Here is a 23,021-nt window from a genome sequence, read left to right as displayed (position 1 = left end):
CATTTTTATTGACAGAGGGAGACGGCTAACGAGAGCTACCAGCCGTGAAGAGTTTTTAAAAAAGCAAACAAGGGAAATCCAGAACACACACACACACACACACACACACACACACACACACACATGCTTTGTTTGCCTCTCTGTGTGTACATGTCTCCCCCTGCAGGAATCTTTCTGAACTGCACCTCGGGCTCTGCATCACATCACATCCATAAGCCTGCCCCAGCGGTCTGAATTCACCAACAATACAAAAGGACAAGGTTTCTTGGGATTAATAAGAACTTACAGAGTTTAGGAATTCAGCTGTTCTCAGGTACAGTTGTTGAAATGTTTAAGAAATTGTTCTTCTCTTGAGTAAATCCACTTCTGCTGCTTTTTTCCAGTTCTACTTACCAGAGTGAGGGTTATTTTTTCTTTTTGAAGGTGTATTTTTTCAGGGTTTTTTTATGCCTTACTTGGAGACTGGACAGGGGATAGAGTCAGAAATCGGGGGAAGAGCCACAGAACGGACCCGAACCCATGGCCGCCTCCATGGAGAACCACCGGCACACCCAGTACTTTATTTTAAGCTTAAGGTACCAATTAAATCTCAAGGGGCTTATCCTAATAAATAATAATAATTATTAAGTATATATATACTGTATTAATACCGCGAGGGGAAATTGGGTTTTACACTCTGTTTAATGAACATGAACACACACATAGGCCGAAATACACACACATGCCGGACATTTCTTGCAAACTCATGTCAGGGTGAGTTTACTCACTCTGACATGGATATCAACTCAAAAATATGGATCCACATTGGATGAAAACAACAAACCTCAATCTAAGAACTCAATAGTTTATTGTTTGGTTCATTAAATAGCTGCTCTGAGTTAATAGTTCTGTCAGGGTTTTACAGAAACACGCAGCTGAAAACGTGTAAAGATTTATGAGACAGCTTTATTTACAGCTACAGACAACTCTTGCCACAATTTGACCAGATGACGTGACAACACACAAACCACTGATTAGACGCAGACGGTGGGTTTTTACTTCTCATCTCATACCACCAAAGGAAGCAGTGTGATGATGTCACGTTGGCTTCTGGGTTAAGGCCTTTGCACACTTTGTTCTTCTTTATCTGAAAATTGCGGCATGTTTTAAAAGAAATGTGACTACATGTGTCAATAAATGTTTGCACACTGACTCAAAGTCTCTTCGACGAGCTCTGAGGAGACTTTACAGGAACAACGTAAAGCACTGTGCTGCCGTGGTTAGCGCTGTTTCCTCACAGCCTTAGACTTAGACAACTTTATTTATCCCAGAGGGCAATTCACAGTCCACCCAGACAATGCATACATTTACAAACAAACAAACAACAGCAGGAGATTAGTCAGAGACAAGGGATCAGAGACAACGAGGAGGTTCCTGGTTTGAATCCCCGTCTGACAGGAGCCTCTCTGTGTGGAGTCTGCATGTTCTCCCTGTGCATGTGTGTGCTCTCTTCGTCTTCCTCCCACAGTCCAAAGACATGCTCGTTAGGTTAACTGCTGACTCTAAATTGTCTGTAGGTATGAATGTGAGTGTGTCTGGTTGTCTGTCTCTATATGTCAGCCCTGTGATTGACAGGTGATCAGTCCAGGGTGTAACCCCGCCTCTCACCAGCTGCTATTGGCTCCAGCCCCCTGTGACCCTGAACGGCAAAAAACGGTATAGATAATGGATGCTTGGATGGAACAAGCCAGCTGTTTTTTTCTTTTTAAACAAGCTTTAATAATAATGCATCAGACCTTTATAACGCTTTTCTAAATACTCAAAGGAGCTTAACAAAGAATAACAACAAAACAGAACAGCGAAGATATTGACTTTTTAATTCCAGAGGGGGAATTCTGGTTTACACTCCATTATTGAGAGACATGCTTCTTACACACATAGTCCCAGATTACACACATAAGCACAAACGGGACCTGAAGGTGGAATATACATACTATACATTCAAAATACGGTACAAGTAGAAAAGTAGCTCTAACCTGAAGCAAACAGTAGAGGCGACACTTTTGTAGTTAATTAAGGATCAATATTTACAAGATGTTGCTGTTGTTTTCTTTTTTATTGCTGTTGTTTTTGTTATTGTATTATTTAGAATCTGTCGCTCATTTATGTATTTATTTATAACATTGAAAAGATACAAATATAAACTACAAAAAAATATTTTCATATTATATTACACTTTATAATAATCTTAATTTACAAATATAATACAAGCTAGCTGAACAGATGGAGAGGGGTTGGGATTCAATAAGTGTTTACTTCTTCCCATGTCACTTAAAATAGCTGAATTATACTTTCCACTGTTTGTAATTATTGTTTATTTTCTGGTTTTTTTTTTTATGTTCACCTTTGTTTTACGTTACATGTTCAGAATAAACAAATCAAATCCAAATCAATTAAATCAGATCAAATTAAACAGATGTTATCATTTTAATCTTAGCTACAGTTATTTAATGTATGATGTAAAATGTGACAGTAGAAGCAATGAAGCTTATTAAAGGTCACATATGATGCTAAATCCTCTTCACCATGTTCCTCTACCTCTAATATGTGTCTCTAGTCTGTCTACAAACTCCCCAATGATGAGAAAAGTCCATCCTCTCCGTCTTCTTCCTGCTCCACTTTTCAGAAAATGTGTGCTCAAACAGGCAGTTTGGAAATTTTCCCTTCATGACATCACAAAGGGCAGTAGCCCCTCCCCCAGGTGGGTGACACTCCCACAGCTAGGTGTTTGTTCTGCCCTCTGAGTCTGCCTTCTCACCGTAAACAATAGGACATGGAGTGAGAAAGCCCGAGACACCCAAGCCCTTCCAGAGAGGGGGCGTGGTCAGACACAGCTCATTTACATATTTAAAGGTACAGACACAGAAACAGCCTGTTCTGAGCAGGGCTGAAATAGAGGGGTTTATTGACATGATAAAATACAGATCAGAGTGGATTTAGAACAAGAAACTTCACACACATGTTTTGAGGAGCTCTGAGACTTATTGACACTGAAGAAGAAGAGGAGGAGAATATGTCACCTCTTACAGCCAATCATCTTGGGCATCGCTCACATCAGAGCTCACATCTCTCGAGGTGATGAGTAGATGACATTGTCAGATCGTCCACTGGGGGCGATGTTGAGCGAGGCGGTCGTAGCATTGGTAAAATTCAACTCAGAGTAGGTGATGTTACCAGAGTCATCTTCAGCCTGGGTAAAGAAAGACAAAATAAAAATAAGTCAGCAATGAATCTGTTGCAGAGACAAGTGGTCTCTGTCCTTTCTCTAAAATAAAGATTTAAAACAGTGCGTAGAATCCATACTAAAAGTCGTCTTTTGTGTGGCTTGGTGGGTTAGATGATTCAGTCCTTGAACATCCGTGTCCATGTAACAATAAAGCTTCAGTAGATCGACATACACTCATCCTATAAGAACTTGAACGCTAACAAAACACCAGGCTGGGTGTTTCCCTCTGTAGGCTGCTCAGGCTGATTACCTCCTCATCTACTTGTACCTTCCCCCAAAACACCATAAAACGTGTGCCACACACAAAAACTTACTGCATGATGAGACCTGGCTCTAGTGACAGTGCTGTATTCATGGTCGATTTCTACTCCATTCGGTTTGGTGTACACGGCGTGTTCGTAAGGAAGGGATCCTCTCCGTTTGTCCTCCCTCAGGTCCTCATATGCTCGGTTGGTCTGCAGGACAAACATTACATTTTGATTGTAGTTAAAAGAGCTTGTTCAATAAACTCCAGTAATTATAATAATGGCTGAAATGTCCTCACTCTCACCTCTGTGACAGATGTGAACTCTGTTTCCATTGGAGTTTCTAAAAAAGCAGAATGTGTTTAGAGAATGACACAAGACTGAAACACACAGTATTTAATTGGACCCATCACTGATAAACATGTTCTGCTTTGCCTTAAAGGCTTTATGTGATTTGTTGATCCAGCAGATGTCGCCCTTGAGCACCAGCATGAAACCAAAACAACTTGCGCTGCATTGTTGTGTTAGCATGCTAATGCGAGCGATCTTTATTATGCACGTATCTTCACACTGCATGTAAATTTACCTGAAATGAGCGTGATCTAGAAACACAGTTAAGCAGTGAGTACAGTATGTTATTCTTCTTTTCTCGAGTCCCTCAATTAAACAACTTTTATACACGAGGGGAGGAGTCAGCCGGCCGTCCTGGCGATGTAAACAAACTGAAGATAGGACTCTGAAAACTCTGAAAACATCACAGACAGTGGGACTCGGGTGTTACACCCATTGTAGACAGTCATGACTCACAGAGTTATTTTCAGAGGATAGACTTGATTTATATTTAAGTGTGAAAAATCGCATATAAAGTCTTTAAAATTAGCCTAAGGCCCAGTGGCCTTCTAGCGTTTTTTTCCGGGCAAAAAAGCGCTGGCTGTGCGCTCGCATGAAACGTTTGTGCGCTGAGAAGAAAAGTGCTGCACGCCCATTCTGTCTCATTGTCAACATTATGTTGTTGTATGTTTTATATTTGAGATCGTTTATTTCCCAATCAAACACGGAGCAAAGAGGATGTGGGTACAAGACACGATCCCGACAGAAAAACTACAGGGAATATTATACATTTGGAAAAGAGCACAACTGACGCCAACAGCACCTCTCTGAAAAGTTGAAAGATTTTTAACTTGAGCGCTCTGAGTGATGGGGGAAGTCACACACAGTGAGTAATACACTCTCTACTCATTGAAAACAACTGAAAGAAGACGCTGTCACTTCAATAAAAAATATCCAAAGATTGGAAAGCCAAAAAATACAGCCCGGGCCATCAGAACCGAAGTGAAAACCTTGACCAAAAAAGGAGCTATGTATTGCATCCCTAACATGTACCATAGGAAACAGGAAGTTACGGTAGTTAGGTTGCCTGCATGTGTAAGTTTGTCCGTGTGTGTGTAAATCCTGTTGCCTCACCCTTTGGTTTTGAAGACTTCCTCCTGCAGAATATAATCGTAACGAGAGATAACAGGACAATCAGGGCGACCAGGGTCAGCCCTGCGTACAGCAACATTTCTGCCGAAAGAGGGTTGGGAAAGGGGGGATGGGGGTTGTTTTACTTTGACACGTCTTGGTTGTTGATGACATTAGTTGTGGACTGTCAGGTACAAAAGGCCTCTTAGATTCTCCCTCATAGTGTGTAATAATAAGTCTTTGTTACAGTTTCTTCTACTTTCTTTACTTAGATTCTTATGTGTTCCTGTTAGGCGCCAAGCTAACCAAGCTAACCTGACAACTTAAATTTCATTTTAGGGTGCACTCACATTAGGGGTAAAGGGGGCTTAGGTTGGACTTGGTGAGTTTAACTGTCTGTGCTCAAAACTATGACAAGTTGATTTTATTTTGTTCATTTCATTATTAGCCAGACTGAAGGACGACAGACTCCCTGAAATCAAAGTTCATCTTTCCCTTCAGAAACTATTCTGGTGACTTTTTAAATTGTTTATTTATTTTGAATCATGTATGATATAATTATTTATATATATTAAAAAAAGATCCTGGACCTCTTCCTAGTTCTGATGTGTGAGAGTTTGACACATGCAGTGTGTGGATGTACCTGTTGTCGTTGTTCCAGACTGCTTGGTGAGTATCGGGATCTCAGCTCCATGGTTGCTCGGTGTTGTCGCTGCTAAAGGGACTGATGTTGAGGGTATTAAATTACGTTTTGGTGTTGTTGGGACTGTGAACAAAGAAAGCATATGAACACGTATGAAGGAATCCTGATGAGACGACCTGTACACTACTCTGTGTGTATTTTTTAAATCACAGTGATGGGAAGATAAAAATATCAGCAGCTGTCTGTGAAAACTTAAAGATGCTCTCGACTGACATACAAAACATTTTCATTTCACTTTAAGAAGAAACTCACCGTCTGCGACAAAGACCTCGAATGTGTACGAAAGGTCACGGAACCCATATCTTGTCAGACCACACGTGTACCGTCCTGAGTCAGACTGGGTCAGCTGTGAGATGCTCACATACACAGATCCTCCAGTTTCAAATTGTACATATCTGATGGAATATCTGCCAGTCTGCACTGTTTTATCAGTTGTTTCAATTAAATTGTCCAAACATCTGTCCTTGCAGAAGAATGCACTTCTAAAACCGAGAGTTGAAGAGAAGAAGCATTCTGCTGTGAAATTCCCTCCAGTTGTTGCTCTGACAGGTTCTCTTCTGTTTCCTACCAGCCGTGCTGTGAAAAGAGAAGAGGAATAAACTCTTACAAAGTGTATGAATCTATTTCAGTCAATGACGAGGTGACACCTGCGAGCTAGTTCAGACAGTTATGTTTTGCATCCCCTTCAAGAAATCACAACAATATACAGTCACATACTGGGAGCTGCCCAGTTGAACCAGTCTGTAAAAGAAGTCTGTGGCCTTCAGTAGTTTATTAGTTGTTGTCATAGTTCAGCTGTTCAGGAAACATTTTCAGGGTTTTTAGTACAAACTTACCGTCTACAACGATGATTTCAATGTCCGTGTATGAAGCTGTTGATAAAGATGAACCGAGACCACACCTGTAGCGTCCGGAGTCAGACTTGGTCAGCTGTGAGATTTTCACAGAAACATCTCCGGATCGAGATTTTTGTCTCTTCTTCCATTCAATGCTGACTCTGCCTTTTTGAGTGCTGACACCAGATGTTTGTATGATGATGTCCTCCTGTCTACATTCTTCTCTGCAGAAAAACTTTCTAGTTGTTTCTTGAGAAGTCGAGCATCTGACTTCCACATTTTCTCCTTCAAATACTGTGTAGAAAATTACTGCTTCTGCACTAATGACACCAAAGTTTTCATCCTGCAGAGCTGTTAAGAGATGAAGAATCAGAAGTTACTGTCTTTACATCCTGTAACCACATGTTCCTGCTGCACGTTTAACTCTTACCTTTGACGTTTGCATCTATAGCCGTAATACATACGAGCAATAAATATATACAATTTCAGAGTCCAGACCACAACAAAACCCCAAACTTTCAACAGAAACTTCTGTTAAAATCATAATTCCCATTTTTCAAAAAGGAGAAATGAGAAAGCTCTTAAAGATCTTTTCACACATTTCAAAGGCTATCAAAGCCCTTGAGCCTCTTTTGACACATTGGTAAATAGTTTTGTAAGAGTCCATAATTTTAACCACTTTTCAATGCAATCATTCCAAAATGATTTAGAAAGCAGCAGGTCAGTTGTGCAAGTCATTCCCACATTACTGCACTGTTTGTTTTTAAATGCTAGTGGTGATGTTTTGGCTGTGATGCTCTGGTTTCTATAAGTATGTAGTTTTGATATTAACCTTTAAAATCTCCTTCATGCTGCATATTGTTGAAACTTAAAATCAGGATAAAGTACCCAAACATGTTAACTCAGTTACAGGCAGAGCACGTCAACATTTCAATATGTCACTTAAAGAACTCGACTTTGGAAGACACTCATTGGTTGTGAATTACTCGGACAGCTGAAGCCTCATTTTAACTTTGGTTATAAACGTTAAAATCATTTGTCCACATGAGGACTAACTAACCCCACACTGAGGGTCATCGTTCCTCAACAAATGATTACAGTAAGAACTGTGTACATACTGTATTTACTGTATTATTTAAGGACATAATCATCATGTTGAACCATTAAAACACTCAGTAACCAATAATAAACCAATTAAAAAACAACAAATAACAACAAAGAAAGTGACTAAAAGAAAATAGAAAAATACTCACAGAGGAAGAAGAAGAAGATCACAGTGTGATGGACTTCCATGTTTGAGACTCAAATGATTTTCTACTTCTGCTTCTTCTTCACTTGTAAACCAGGAACTTCTCGTTTCTTGTTGGCATACCTCCTCTTAAGAACACACACACACACACACACACACACACACACACAGACACACACACACACACACACACACAGACACACACACACACACACACACACACACACACACACACACACACACACACACACACACAAGCCTTTGCTTGATAATGTTTGTTGCTTAGATTAGTTTATAATAGTTATTTGTTTAATTAAGTTCATTGATTTTGGATTGATGTTGCTTTGTTTAAATAAATTCTGTTATAATTTAAGAGAGCAGTTGTTTGTGGTTACTGGTGTATTTACATTGTGATATAAGCTGGGTGCTAAAATGCTGAGATTATCCGGTTCGTAGAGACTTCATGGACACAAAGACGACTGCACCTGCACCACTACCTGATGTGTGAGTCAGTGAGGAGTTCACGCCAAAGTCTTCTAAAGCCTCACCCGATCTTCTTCTTTTTGGTGTTTTCTTGCGGTTAGCAAACAATGTTTTGATGCATTACTGCCACCAACTGGTATGAAGTGTGGATCAGGAACTACGTTCACTTGATCTTTTCTTTTTCAACAACTTTATTTAAATCCCAAAGAAGTTAAAAAAACATTATCCCATTTTTAATTCAGTGTTCCTGTTAAATGTTCATCTGCCAAATATATTTTAATAAAGCGTTACCATTAGGTTTACATCTAAATAACCATCCTGCACTCAGGGGCCTTTATTAATTTTTCTAATAATTAAAAAGCTTTTCGAAGCTCAACATCCAATCAAAATCAACCCAATGTTATGTCCCGTTGTGTATGTGACTTCCTGTGCTTCTGCAGCCAGCCTCTAGTGGACACTCGAGGAACTGCAGGATTCTGCACTTCATGCATCAGCTTAATTTTTCAACACCAGAGGTTACTCCTTGAGTGAAAACCATAAACTGTAAATATAAATGGACGCAGCCTGAGTGACGTCACCCGTCTGTTCCTGCAGGGGGCGCTGGAGTCCCATCGATGGCGGTCTCCATGCTGGAAATGCTGTCTCAGTCTAACTTTCAGTCAACCTAACGACAGGCTGAGAGCTGCAGCTGAGGCGGGTTTTAAACCTCCTGACAAACCGTTACACCGCGCCCACCTGTCAATCAGGTCAGCTACACGCCTTATTGTGAATAACTCTTATCCTTCATCAAATCAAAACTGATGAGTCATCAAAACATTCACCCCCCGTACAGTGTGTGTCCATCCAGACATGAGCTAATCACACCTATTTGGTTTTTTGAACCAGGCTGTAAACATCTCTGCTGTAAAAACAGGCTTTTTAGAATGGGTGTGTATGTGACTCCCTGTGCTTCTGCAGCCAGCTTCTAGTGGACACTCCAGAAACTGCAGGATTTTACACTAAATGCATCAGCTTCATTTTTTAACACTGAATGTGTCCGCTTGATGAAACCTCAGTCACATACAAAGCACATCAGGGACGCAGGAGGTACTGGGTGCAGAGAGGTCTGACTCATAGGGCGATCTGAGCAGAGACAAAAGTTAGCATTGAAACCAGTGAAAACTGGAACGCAAGTTTGATCACAGAACCATCCCAAAAAACCCAAAAGAACAAACACTGATAATAAATAAAGAACTTTATTTTTTAATATGCTGTAAATATATCCAGAAAACATGTTTGACAAACATAATTGTACACATTAACAACATATACTTTATTTTTCATACTTGGACTGATATTTCAAGTATGCAGATCTGTACGAGCAGATACGTTGCAGTGCTTTCACGGCAGATGGAAGAAGAAACCGCATAGTGAGTAATTTGGAAGGATTGATCATGCAGTGCTGTATGTTACAGACGACTTTGGTATTGTGTCCACCAAAACAAAGCAGTTTTTTTTTAAATTTCACTGACAAAAGCAAAGAATACAGCGTCTGCATGGAGTAGCTGCAAATAAAAAATGTTCCCTTTCAGCTCCTAAAGTTTTTCATTTGAAAAGAAACTGATCTCTCCGTTTCTGCTTTATTCCCACGATTATTCCTCTCACTGATTAGAAGTGCTGACAATTTGATTAAATATCAACAGTCACATCCTATAAATTAACCCTAAACGCATCACCGTCAGTAATCAGCTGTTGAAGTTTTTTTTCTGGAATGATCTGAAGCCCGCCTCTCATTTTCTAATTAGAGTAACGCTTATAAACATAATTAGGGCCCGAAGCACTGACAAGTGCGTAGGACCCTCTTGGAATGAAAATGATTATTATTTTTATTTTTATTCCGCCACTTTGCGGGCACTTTTGAGGGCCTGAACGTGCCCTAAAACTCAGCAAAATTTGCATGGTCATCGGGTCTGGCGAAAAATTTGATATTTTGGCGTTTTCATGAACGAAGTTTGCAAATTAGCTCAACGGCGCCCCCTTTTGATTTTTACAAATAGGTTTTTTTGCCTACATACATCAATCTTTTTTACATGTTAGAGCAGGCCGAGACCTACAAAAAAGTCAGTGGAAGTCATTGTCTAATTTCAACAGGAAGTCCGCTATGATTTTTTGAATGTTTAAAAAGTCTGTATTTTCACCGTTTACAGGGTACCTGTTTGAAAGCATCCGCCCGAGAGCGTTTATCTGAACAATTCAAGTTTGGTGTCAAATGAAAGTAGACAAGTTGAAGAATAAAAGTTGTGCTCAAATCACGAGGTTTGGAAATAAGGCGTGGCCGTGGCGTGATGTCAAAGTTTGATGTCGTTTTTTTGCATCACGCCAAAAACAGTAAATGCTTATAACTCTACTATGGTTAACTTGTTGTCTAATGTTAGTGTGCCCTCAGCTAACATAAATTTTACTATTTTTCGGACGGCGTCGCGGGCTCAATTCTAAAGCTAGAGGGGATAAACATGACATGCTATCATGTCGGGAAGAGGGGTTAATAACGCTCTAAAGTCAAGCTAAAGCTAACACCGCACCGTCTGCTAAAGCTAACACCGCACCGTCTCCCGTTACCCAGCATTTTCCTCGCTAATGTGCGGTCTTTGGTGAACAAAATGGACGAGTTACGACTTCGCATCATCCACAGCAAGAGAATTATGGACTGTATTGTCATGATCTTCACGGAAACATGGCTAAACAACGGAGTACCGGACGATGCTATCAAGCTAGCCGGTCGCCACACACACCGAGCAGACAGAATAGCAGAGGACTCCGGTAAGACCAGAGGAGGAGGGCTGTGCATTTATATTAACAAAGCTTGGTGTACAGACTCTGTCATTATTGGGAGACACTGCTCAGCTAACATTGAGTTTCTCATGGTTAAATGTAGACCTTTCTATCAGCCAAGGGAGCTCAGCTCCACTATTGTAACTGCAGCCTACATCCCCCCTGATGCCGATGCTAAAGCTGCTATGAAGGAACTTTACACCGCTATCAGTAAACAACAGACTGCTCACCCGGAGGCTGCATTTATAGTTGCAGGTGATTTTAATCACTCAAACTTAAAGACAGTGCTCCCTAAATTTCACCAGCATGTTTCCTGCAATACAAGAGGAAACAAAACTCTGGACCATGTTTACACAAACATCGCAGGGGCCTACACCACGACCCCCCTCCCCCACCTGGGACAGTCAGACCATCTTTCTTTGTTCCTCATCCCCAAGTACTCCCCACTCATCCAACGTGTGAAGCCATCAGTGACAACGATTAAAGTGTGGCCAGCAGGGACAGACTCTGTACTTCAGGACAAGTTCCATCACACAGACTGGAGTATGTTTGCTTCGCAGGCTACCTCGGGGTCTCACACAGACATTGACACCTACACTTCTTCTGTGCTGGATTATATCAACATCACCATCGACAGTGTTACAACATGGAAGCAGATCACCACGTACCCAAATCAGAAGCCATGGATGAACAAGGAGGTGCATCTCCTGCTGAAGGCCCGCAACACCGCCTTCAGATCAGATGATGCAATGGCCTACAGCGTATCCAGGGCAAACCTGAGGAGGGGCATCATCAAGGCCAAGCACTGCTACAAGCTGAAGGTTGAGGAACACTTCTCCAACTCCGACCCCAGACGCATGTGGCAGGGCATCCAGGCCATCAGTGACTATAAACCCAGAAACTTCACCCCGATAACCACAGATGTCTCCTTCCTGAACGAGCTAAATCACTTTTATGCTCGTTTCGATAGAGACAACAGGGAGACGCAGACCACGAGCAGACCACGAACAGACCTCCTGCAGACAACCAGCCCCTCTCACTCACCTCCACAGACGTCCACGCTGCACTGAGCCGGATCAACGCTCGAAAGGCTGCTGGTCCAGACGGCACCCCCGGGCGCGTGCAAGCATGTGCGGAGCAGCTCACTGGGGTTTTTACGGACATCTTCAACCTGTCCCTCGCCCAAGCAGCTGTGCCAGCATGCTTCAAAGCCACCTCCATTGTCCCAGTGCCGAAACACTCCAGCCCGACAGGCCTGAACGACTACCGCCCTGTGGCACTCACACCCATCATAATGAAGTGCTTTGAGCGACTGGTCCTAGCACACCTGAAAAACTGCCTCCCACCCACACTGGACCCATTCCAGTTTGCCTACCGCAGCAATAGGAGTACAGAGGATGCAGTCTCCACTGCGCTGCACTCTGTGCTCACTCATCTGGACAATAACAACACATACGCACGAATGCTGTTTGTTGATTTTAGCTCAGCATTCAACTCTGTCATCCCCTCCAAGTTAAACACTAAACTTGGAGACCTGGGCTTCAACACCTCCCTCCGTCACTGGATAATGGACTTTCTGACCAACAGACCCCAGTATGTTAGGTCAGGACACACCTGCTCCACCACCATCACAGTCAACACAGGCGTACCACAGGGCTGTGTGCTGAGCCCATTCCTCTACTCCCTCTTCACCCACGACTGCAAACCTACATGGATCCAACACCATCATCAAGTTTGCGGACGATACAGTGGTGATTGGCCTCATCAGCAACAACGATGACACGGCCTACAGGGAGGAGGTACAGCATCTGGCCGCCTGGTGTGCTGACAACAACCTGCTCCTCAACACCAGCAAGACGAAGGAGATCATCGTGGACATCAGGAGAGAAAGAGGAAGCACGCACAACCCCATTCACATCAACGGGATGGCTATTGAACGTGTCTCCAGCTTCAAGTTCCTGGGGACCCACATCACAGAGGACCTCTCCTGGTCCACTAACACCTCCAGTCTGGTTAAGAAGGCTCATCAACGCCTCTTTTTCCTGAGGACACTGAAGAGACACCACCTGTCTTCAGCTGTACTGATGAACTTCTACCGCTGTGTGATCGAGAGCATCCTGACCAGCAGTGTCTCAGTCTGGTACGGAAACTGCTCTGTCGCAGACCGTAAGGCGCTACAGCGGGTGGTAAAAACCGCCCAGCGCATCACAAGGTGTCCACTTCCTGCCATTGAGGATGTCCAAAGAAAACGCTGTCTGCGGCGAGCTCATGGCATCCTTAAAGACTCCTCCCACCCTGCCCACAGACTGTTTACCCTCCTGCCCTCCGGCAGGCGCTTCAGAAGCCTCCGGACCAGAACCAGCAGACTGAGGAACAGCTTTTTCCCCAGAGCTGTTTCTCTACTGAACTCTACCCCCCGAACTCTGAACTCTCTCTCTCTCTCACACACACACATATCTATATACATACTCATCTGCACACACACACATTTACACCTCATCCACAAGCCTTTGCTTGATAATGTTTGTTGCTTAGATTAGTTTATAATAGTTATTTGTTTAATTAAGTTCATTGATTTTGGGTTGATGTTGCTTTGTTTAAATAAATTCTGTTATAATTTAAGAGAGCAGTTGTTTGTGGTTACTGGTGTATTTGCATTGTGATATAAGCTGGGTGCGAAGGCTTTGTGTACGGATTTCACGCCTTCAATTTATTAAATATAGTTATTCATTATTAATAATATTAGTAATTAAATAACTAATTTGAGACTGATTTGAGTGATATTTTGGTTATATTTACCTGATTACAGGTTGGTGCCCCAAAACGAGATTAAACATAGTTTAATGATATTCTATTTATATTATTAATAATTAAGTATAATTATTAAAGAATATAACCAAAGTTGACTTGATACAACCCCAACAAATGGTGCCCCGTGTGAGGCCTTCAATAAACCAGCTTTATTGCACTGTAAATGCACAGTAATCCAACCTTAAAATCCTAAAAAGGATCCTTCGGAAGAAAATTATATTTTCTTTAAATTTTTGTGATTTAAGCAAAGCAGACATCAAGCTGTGGCTTAGTTGTGTTTTATGTTGTTAGTTAATGGTTAAAGCCGTAACTGTTGTCCCCTTTGGGTCTATACAACAATTGGACATAATGATGCAGCTAGTGTGACTTTATCAAGGAACTTGATTTGTTGCATTAATCTAGATTTTGATCCTGAAGTATTCGACTAAAGGATTGTGGTGCTCCTTGTTGTTTGAGAGCCATTTGGCCAGATGAGAGTGTAACCTCATCATTGTTGCATAGCCAGCTGTCTGAGAGGTGTGAGTTCCTCCCTTCCTTTGAGGACTTGAGGTGTGAATCCCCTCTCCTATCTTCCAGGATAGACTGCAGTGATCAGTTGGGAAACTTAGATAAGATTTGCTCTTGTGTACCAAGACCCTAGGTGAGTCGGGGGCTGAGACTCCTTTTGGATCAGACGACGCAGCACTGCAAGAAACTGCTGCCGGTCTGACGAACCTCTCCTCAGAGGAGAGTGCCAACCTATATAGCTAGTCAATTAGCATTAGTGATAAGAAGTTAGAAGAGCTAGTTGATCTTGTCAACCACAGAGCCAGGCTCACCCCTAATAAGGACAGAATGTATGCAGAAGACATACATCAACTATGGGCCAAAGCTCACTATGGATCAGACGATCCACCCCTTCAAGACGTAGTTGCTAATCTTATCCACCTCCCTATAGAGCAGCTCGACAGCCTGAACTCCTACACCCTCAGCACATGTGAAAAGAGACTAAAGGGCTTGGTTGAATATGCAAATCAACCAACTGGGAAGCCAACACGTACAGCTTCAGATGTTCTAGGCGAAATTCTCCTCCTTTATCAGCGCAAATCAAATGTGCAGAATGAGATACACCGGGAACAGCTAGCCCGGGTACTAGAAGAAGGACAGATCCTGCGGGACGACTTCGAAAGAATGCAGGATAAACTAAAGACCTTGCAGGAAAATTGCAAGGCCCTGCAGGAGGAGAATAAAACACTGCACGAAAGCAGCAAACTGGCCGAACAGAGGAAACGAAGTGATATGGTACCCAGAGTTCAGGACAGGCAGAGAAGGACTTCAGCCCCCAGATCAGATGAGGAAACCTCAGATGAAGGATGGGAGACCGAACCAAGCCCCTGGAGGAGGGAGACAGACATGTTGCAGGATCTGGAGGAGAGGGGAAGGCACCACCGGGTCGACCCAGGCACAAAAGCGCCCACGTCCTCAGACCACCCGGTAAAGAGTAGGATGAGTAAAGAGGAAGGGCCCCCGCGTTCCGCCATACGCTTTGAGCGAAGAGAACCCTCACCCCGCAGGATGAGAGGCTTTACTCCCCCTAGAGACAGGGAGGAGACACGGGCCCAATTGGGCACCGAACGCTACCTGTCCCACGATAGACGGCCACGTCTGAGCCGAACACAAACCCCGCCACGGTTACAACCCTACTACCGTGACAACCACAGGGCTTACGATTCATCAGACGAATCGGACGACCCTCGCCAGCCTTCGGGTCAGGGCCTGCGAACCAGGCAGATAGAACCTCAGGCCAAAGATCTGAAGCGTTTTGACCCAGATAGCCCAGATTCAAGTATTAACGATTACCTTAGAGAAGTTGACCATTGTCTCCTTGACCTGCCTCATGCGTCCTCACATGAAAAACTGAAACGGATCTGGAAGACTACGGCTAGGAGTGTCCGCGATTTCATGGGGACACTCCCACCAAAGGTCCGATCCTTGCAGAAAGGAAACAAATCTGTTAATCAGCACTTACAAACTGCCAAGCAGAAAGTGTTGGACATGCTTGAATTAATTCAGGGAGCACAGGTAAGCATGGAGCAAGACACATCGTCAGGATATGACTCTGATCCTGGACCAAGCCCCTTAAGAGATCAAACAACCCTGCTGAAAAAGCTCAGTAAAGAACCGAGCAGCCAGGATAACCCAAGGACTGAGGAAATAAGTCTAGTTTTCCCTGATTTTGACTGTGGAGCCCCGCTCCTTGGGGAAACGCCCCAGTTCTCTGACAACTGTGACACCCTTTCACACCTTCACAGGTTTGAATCACCACATAGGAAGGGGGGTGACTTCTCAGCCCCCAGAGGCAGAGATAACACCAGGCCCCCTCCTGCTACCTGTAGGTTCCCATTGCAGGATTCACGGCTGAGGAATATCCAAACCTCAGATGACTGGGATGGCTCCCTTCTACCCAGAGATCAAAGAATGCGCATAAGGCTCATTGAATCTATGGCACAGGATGTAGAGCGGTTTGATCCAGATAACTCAGACCTCTGCATCGATGATTACCTCAGAGAGATTAACCTGTGTCTCAGTGAGGTACCTGATGCATCCACAAGAGAAAAACTCAGGCTGATCTGGAAGACAACTTCCAAGAGTGTCCGTAACTTCACGACTACCCTTCAGCCTGAGATCAGATACCAGTACTCTGCGCTCTGCAATGCTTTGCGCCAGGAATACTCCACCTACATTGACCCTGCATCTGGCCTTCTTAGTGCTTTCAGTGTCTTGCATCAGAAGCATGAGGCCCCCAAAGATTATTACTGGCGACTTAGATCTGCATATTTCCAGGGACGTAAGGCTCCAGGTCTGGAAGAGAACCCAACTTTCAAGTCCATCTTCATGCACAATCTGCATGGCTGCGTGCGTTCAGATGTCACCCTGCATAGTCGTACACATCAGCTTAGTATGAAAGAGATCAAGAGATTCGCACAGGCGGTTTGGCAGACACGCTTACGCCACGTGTCACCTGAGGGCAACAAGTTGCCTTGTGCTAAGAATAAGAGACCATATCACCGGCAGAATAGAGAACAGAGCCAGGGGGGTGAAGGTGGGACTCAACCACAGAGTAGGTTCCAGCCTGGAGAACTGATCGCTACCAGATCTGAACGGAACTCTCGGGATGGCCGTAGTCTGAGACAGAAGGGTAGGTATAATCGGAGTTCCTACGAGCTCCCTAAGGACTCCCTCGCTTACAGAGAACCCGATTCTGACTCCACATAGGAGTGGGGGTGTAGCCTCCATTCTAGAAACACAACAATGTCACTCTACCGACATGAATGTTTCCTAGTCCCTGTTTTGTGTTTTGACATTGGTAGGGAGACACATAATGTACATGTACATTTACACACCTACATGCCACAAACACCTTCCCACAGGCTTACTCCTGCCCAGGCTAGGAGTTAGCCCACAAATCTACACCTTATACTCTTCTCTTTCTCCCCTCCTCTTGTCTGTTTGTTTCATTTGTTTTGTTAGAGAATGCACCTTGAGTAACAAAGCTTTGCTAATGCCTGGTTATGTTTTATGCCTAGCTTTAGACATAGTTAGACAGTCTGCCCAGACTTTGCCTCAGTGTCTGCTCAGACCGAATGCCTCTCAAAATGTATGGACTTTTTGCTCACTAACTATTTGAAAATTTGTCTCCTCACACATGGACTGTTGGCCCTATTTGCCCTAAAGACCGCGACCCGCAATCCCATTCTTCAGGACAAAGGGGGGATGTTGGGCCACGCAGGCTTAGAACAGTCAGGCAGTGGACTTGGGCCTGCACCTCTGTAAAAGCCTCATTTGAGTTATTCACTGAGATCACCAAGAGGCCTAAAAGGACTCTTAATCCCAGAATCCCCTGCGGTACTTCACACCTACGTGTGAAGTAAAGGGGGGACCGGAACCTCTCTCTCCTCATTGGAGGGGACCTGAGGTTGACCCCCCATGGAGCAGGCCAGGCTACAAAGCTCCAGTCTTTAAAAGCAATCACCAGGCATTGCTTCCTTCTCTTCAAGTGTGGTCTGCTGACACCAGAGGATACCCTCTCCATATGATGGACTCCAGCATTCGAGACAAAGCCTTTCCTCCTCTTGACTTACATAGGTTAAACTCCAGAGCTGAGGTTGCTCAGTATAGGTAGCTCTTCACATGCTGAATTCAAGCATCAGAGGATTCAGCTGACTACTTCCACGGCATATTTTTAGGAGTTTTGGGCGCAATCAGATGCTATCAGGTTCGAGCAAAAAGAAGAGTTTCTTTCCTTTGATTTTTCGTAAGACGTCATTGAACGCAACTGGACAGGAGCGCTGAAGGAAGCCCATTGATCCCTGAATCCACAAGGACACATAAAGAACTCGGCTCCTGCAACCAGAAGACCCTATAGAGCAGCGCTCTGGTCGAAGATCTGAATCCCGCTACCCTCCTCCTACATCTGCCACGAAGGAAACCTGCCTGAATCTGTTGATTTAACATTCAACAGAGTGACGATCTAACCAACTTTGCAACGATCACCAGGAGTTACCCCAAGTAAGAGCTTTGGTCTGGGCAGAAATAGTTTCAGAAATAGTTATGTTTCTTTTATAACCACTGATAATTATGCATCATCGTTGACGACACGTCACATTCTGTATATTATCTGTTGTAAGATGCTGCATTTGTTTTATTGTAATGAACTGCTGTGTTCGTCTATGTGTTTCATGCTATGCTAGTTTACCTTCAGTCAACGGCTTTCACAATCAGAAAGACCAGTGTACCCGCCGTTGAATCAAAGTCCGGCCACTGGCTTTCTGGTGTTTAAGTAACAGTTACTGAACTCAGCTCAGAGAGCTCAAACTATTTCAAAAGGTAGCCACACGGCTTCCTTTGTTGTCCACCATTTTTGTCACCATGTGACGAAGCCACATGGTGCATTGTCTCTCTCCACCATCTTGTTCTCTCTCTCTCTCTCTCTCTCTCTCTCTCTCTCTCTCTCTCACACACACATATCTATATACATACTCATCTGCACACACACACATTTACACCTCATCCACAAGCCTTTGCTTGATAATGTTTGTTGCTTAGATTAGTTTATAATAGTTATTTGTTTAATTAAGTTCATTGATTTTGGGTTGATGTTGCTTTGTTTAAATAAATTCTGTTATAATTTAAGAGAGCAGTTGTTTGTGGTTACTGGTGTATTTGCATTGTGATATAAGCTGGGTGCGAAGGCTTTGTGTACGGATTTCACGCCTTCAATTTATTAAATATAGTTATTCATTATTAATAATATTAGTAATTAAATAACTAATTTGAGACTGATTTGAGTGATATTTTGGTTATATTTACCTGATTACAGGTTGGTGCCCCAAAACGAGATTAAACATAGTTTAATGATATTCTATTTATATTATTAATAATTAAGTATAATTATTAAAGAATATAACCAAAGTTGACTTGATACAACCCCAACAGCACAGAATTACTGTACATAGCACAGACTCTTGCACTCAATTACTGTACATAGCACAGACTCTTGCACTCAATTACTGTACATAGCACAGAATTACTGTACATAGCACAGACTCTTGCACTCAATTACTGTACATAGCACAGACTCTTGCACTTTCTGCTTATTTGCACTTCTGGTGAGATGCCAAACCTCATTTCGTTACTCTATACTTGTATATGTGTAATGACAATAAAGTTGAATCTCATCTCATCTCAAATGTCTCATGCGTGATAGGCTACAGGGCCCGCTCTAAAATTAAGGCAATGCTGCCATCTTGTGGTGACTAGAGAGGCTGATTTAGCTCAACACATCCATGATTTAAATAAGAGCTGTAAAATTAAAACAATGCTGCCATTTTGTGGTGACTATCCATGATTGAAATATTAAAATTTAGAGTGTGGTTCCAATTTGTTCCACAAGGAGGCGTAACCTCCAAGTGAGACAGCTCAGTGTGCTCGGTAGCCCTTGTCTTCAGACCATAGACTGTAAAAATAATGGACGGGACAAGGTCCCCGGTCTAGTGAAGCTTTTATTTTTAGAGCTCCCCCTACTGACTGGCTGCAGTATAGGTCATAAACCCCGCCTCCTCAATGATAACAGATGGGATGTGGGTCAAACTGGAAAGTTAAAATACTCGTCACATCATTTTTTTCCAAACCTAAACTCTGCTGTGATCATTAGTTATTATCACCCTACATTGTGTTCAAGTGCTCATTTTTCTGTGAAGTTTGTTTTAAATAAGTTATTTGAGGTTGAAAAACTGGATTTTACGTCATATTTGACGATGATTGACAGCCGCCGATCTTGCGTAGCTCTCTTTGTGAATAACAAAAGTTACGTAGTGAAGGAAAGCCGAGACGCCATTGAATTTTTCCGTTCAGTTTTTTCGTCTTTTTTGAGCTGGAAAATGAGTTGTTCTGCAGTAAACTGTTCTAACCGACCTGTGGGAGATAACGGATCTTTGCAGCTCTTTCGGTAAGTAAAAAAGTGATTTATGTGTCATTGGTTAAAGTCGTTATCTAGCTAGCTAACACATAAGCAGTCTAAGGTTATCTGAAATATTGTAAAGCTAGGTTACTTATCCGGCATGATTTATCTTTTTATTTTATTTTATTAAATGAACAAACCTAATAACTGACATGCTTCTTGATATTGTTAATATCGTTATTGTGATTGAAATTGTATTTAAAACCAAGAATTGTAATATAAAATCTGCTCATAGATGCGGTTCATTGACTGTACAGTTATTTTACAGCAAAAATAAAAACATCTGGTAACATGTTTACAGTCTGAGTGATAAGTGGACTATACCGAGAGCAACAGGTTTTACTTTCACCGTGCAGACTGAAATTCATAGGACTATATACGAGGGTAGAATATTTCTCTATGTATCCAGATAAAACTAAAGGTAAGATGTGATTTAATATAACTGTTACTGATTTAAGATCCAGATAAAACTAAAGGTAAGATCTGATTTAATATAACTGTTACTGATTTAAGAGACTAACCGAAACGTGAACGCAAACATCAACAACCTGCGGCAGTGTAATGTAATATTAACCGAGCATCATGCTGTTTAAACTGATAGATATTCTGAATTGTCTTCCACACACACCAATTCAACAGTCACAAGTTGATCAAATTGTAAATTTAATGACACTCATTGAGAAATTGTTCTAAAAATTGACAAAACCTGACAAACATTGCGGTGATTGTGACGGTGTCTGTATTTATCACCTTTGAAAGGAAGGTGTTAATGCAGGAGACCAGTGTTACACACAACAGGCTGCTGTTATTGTAGTTGTGAAGAGACAATAAAAGAAGACATAAAGATTGCGTTTTCCCCCACACACGTTAATATGTTTTAAATGTCATGCATTTATTTTTGATTTTGCTTCAATAATTGTTAACGAAGAGAAACAGCAGGATTAAACTACAGGCTGTTGTTGTCTTTTTATAGCCAAAGAAAACTGAACATTCACAGCCTCTGTATTCAAAACAATTTCAACATTGACATTTATGTCGTCCTATTTCCCTCTTCTCACCAACATTATATTTTAAACTGGGATTTCCTTTTTCTCAGGTTGTGCGTCTCTCCCCCAGCTCGCCCCCTGCGGTGAGCTCCTCTCCATAGTGCTCTCGTCTCCTCCCTCTAAAGCTGCTGATACTCTGTAGGACGCTCTGATTGGGGCACCTCACCAATAAAATACTATTTTATATTTTAAGCAGTTTGCCACCACACTGCACTTTTACTCTCCAAAGGCATATGAGTATGTGTGTGACAACTTTAACAAAGCTTTAGCACACAGTCACACCATCCACACAGCTGATCCAGGATTTACTGTAGCATCTTCTACAGCACTGAAAGGTCATGTACAGGCAAACAGAGAGAAGGGAAAATAAACAATCTGTGCTCTCAAATAACAAAGCAGTCTCAAATCTTTTTGAGGAATTACAGCTAAAACAATTCTACTTTGCATACAGTACATCCTCTGATAAATAAAGTGAAGTACTTTGATTGTATTTCTGTGGTGTTCCTGTAGGTGACCATGATGCAGCCAGACTGAAGCAGCAGCTTGTGAAGGTGGACACCATCATCTTGTCTTTGCAGTGCTGATTCTGAAGAGAACACCTTCACATAGGACTCAAAGGTAAAATGATCTCTCATATGATTGGACCGTGTTATTGTAACCGCTATCGGCATCAAAGTAATTTTAGTAACAATTTATAATCCTTCCTAAAATGGAAGGAAGACTAGCAGAAGATTTTAACAGCCTCTATGGTTCTGCAAGAAGTTCATGTTTAAATTGTTCTTCTTTCTGTCTTCAAGGAAATCAGTGCTCAAAGGAAACAGCAGTCCAGACTCTGATTCCAGCTCCGGTGAGGTTCTGCACACAAATTGGCTCTCTGATTATATGAGAATATTTAACATTAGTTTAATTCATCAGGCTGGCCCATGTGATGACAGTTTAAAATAATCTTCAATAGAAAGTGGCAGGAACACTTTTGTCTTAAAACATAAATTCATAAAGCTGATCATATTATTGGATTCATCATGTCTTATTATATATTTTGTTTTTCCTCATAAATAGTTCTCCTGTCTTAAAAACAAACTAGAACCTGAAGTTTAGCAGAACCTGAGGACAGATCTGATTTAAGGTCTGAGGCATAAACATCACAGTAAAATTCATTATACTTTACATTTAACTCTGTGATTGTTTTTCTTTATTACAGAAGATGCTCTCAGATTCAGATCCATCAGCAACACCTGACAACATGGAGGACTCGTCCCCTGAACGTTTCCTGTCCTCTCTCGATGGACTTCTTCTCTTCAGTTATTAACTCTTGAAAACAGCAGCACAACATGCCAGACTGTTTGACAAGTCTGTGATTGAATAAATGGAAATGGAATCTCATACGTATCTTGCTATGCTTATTGGCTTTAAATGTTTAATATTAAATAAGTTTGAAGGCCATTTATCTCAGACGAGACCAGCTGAGCTCGTCTGTTAGCTTTGTTGTTGTCTTAGCTGTTGTTGGTCAAGAAGAAATGAATGTCAGTTCAAAGCCTTTTCAAATGTGAGCTATAAACTATTTTACTGTGACCAACACTTTGTAGTGCTCCAGTTAATCAGAGACAGTCAA

General features: G+C 42.2%; 1 protein-coding gene across 1 annotated transcript; it reads right to left on the bottom strand.

The window, feature by feature from the left end:
• Positions 1-505: 505 nt before the first annotated feature.
• LOC110000315 (uncharacterized) lies at positions 506-7,834 on the bottom strand. The gene is made up of 8 exons (XM_029281562.2): positions 7,764-7,834; positions 6,511-6,861; positions 5,927-6,250; positions 5,615-5,737; positions 4,975-5,073; positions 3,816-3,853; positions 3,580-3,720; positions 506-3,229 (listed from the first exon to the last, which is right to left on the bottom strand). Exons 1-8 carry the CDS (start codon positions 7,801-7,803, stop codon positions 3,101-3,103), a joined length of 1,245 nt encoding a protein of 414 aa, XP_029137395.2. The 5' UTR covers positions 7,804-7,834; the 3' UTR covers positions 506-3,100.
• Positions 7,835-23,021: the final 15,187 nt, after the last annotated feature.

Source organism: Labrus bergylta, chromosome 12 (genome assembly GCF_963930695.1).
Source record: "Labrus bergylta chromosome 12, fLabBer1.1, whole genome shotgun sequence".
Taxonomy (NCBI): Eukaryota; Metazoa; Chordata; class Actinopteri; order Labriformes; family Labridae; genus Labrus; species Labrus bergylta.
The sequence above is the reverse complement of the archived record's forward strand: the minus strand, read 5'-3'. Positions and strand labels throughout refer to the sequence as shown.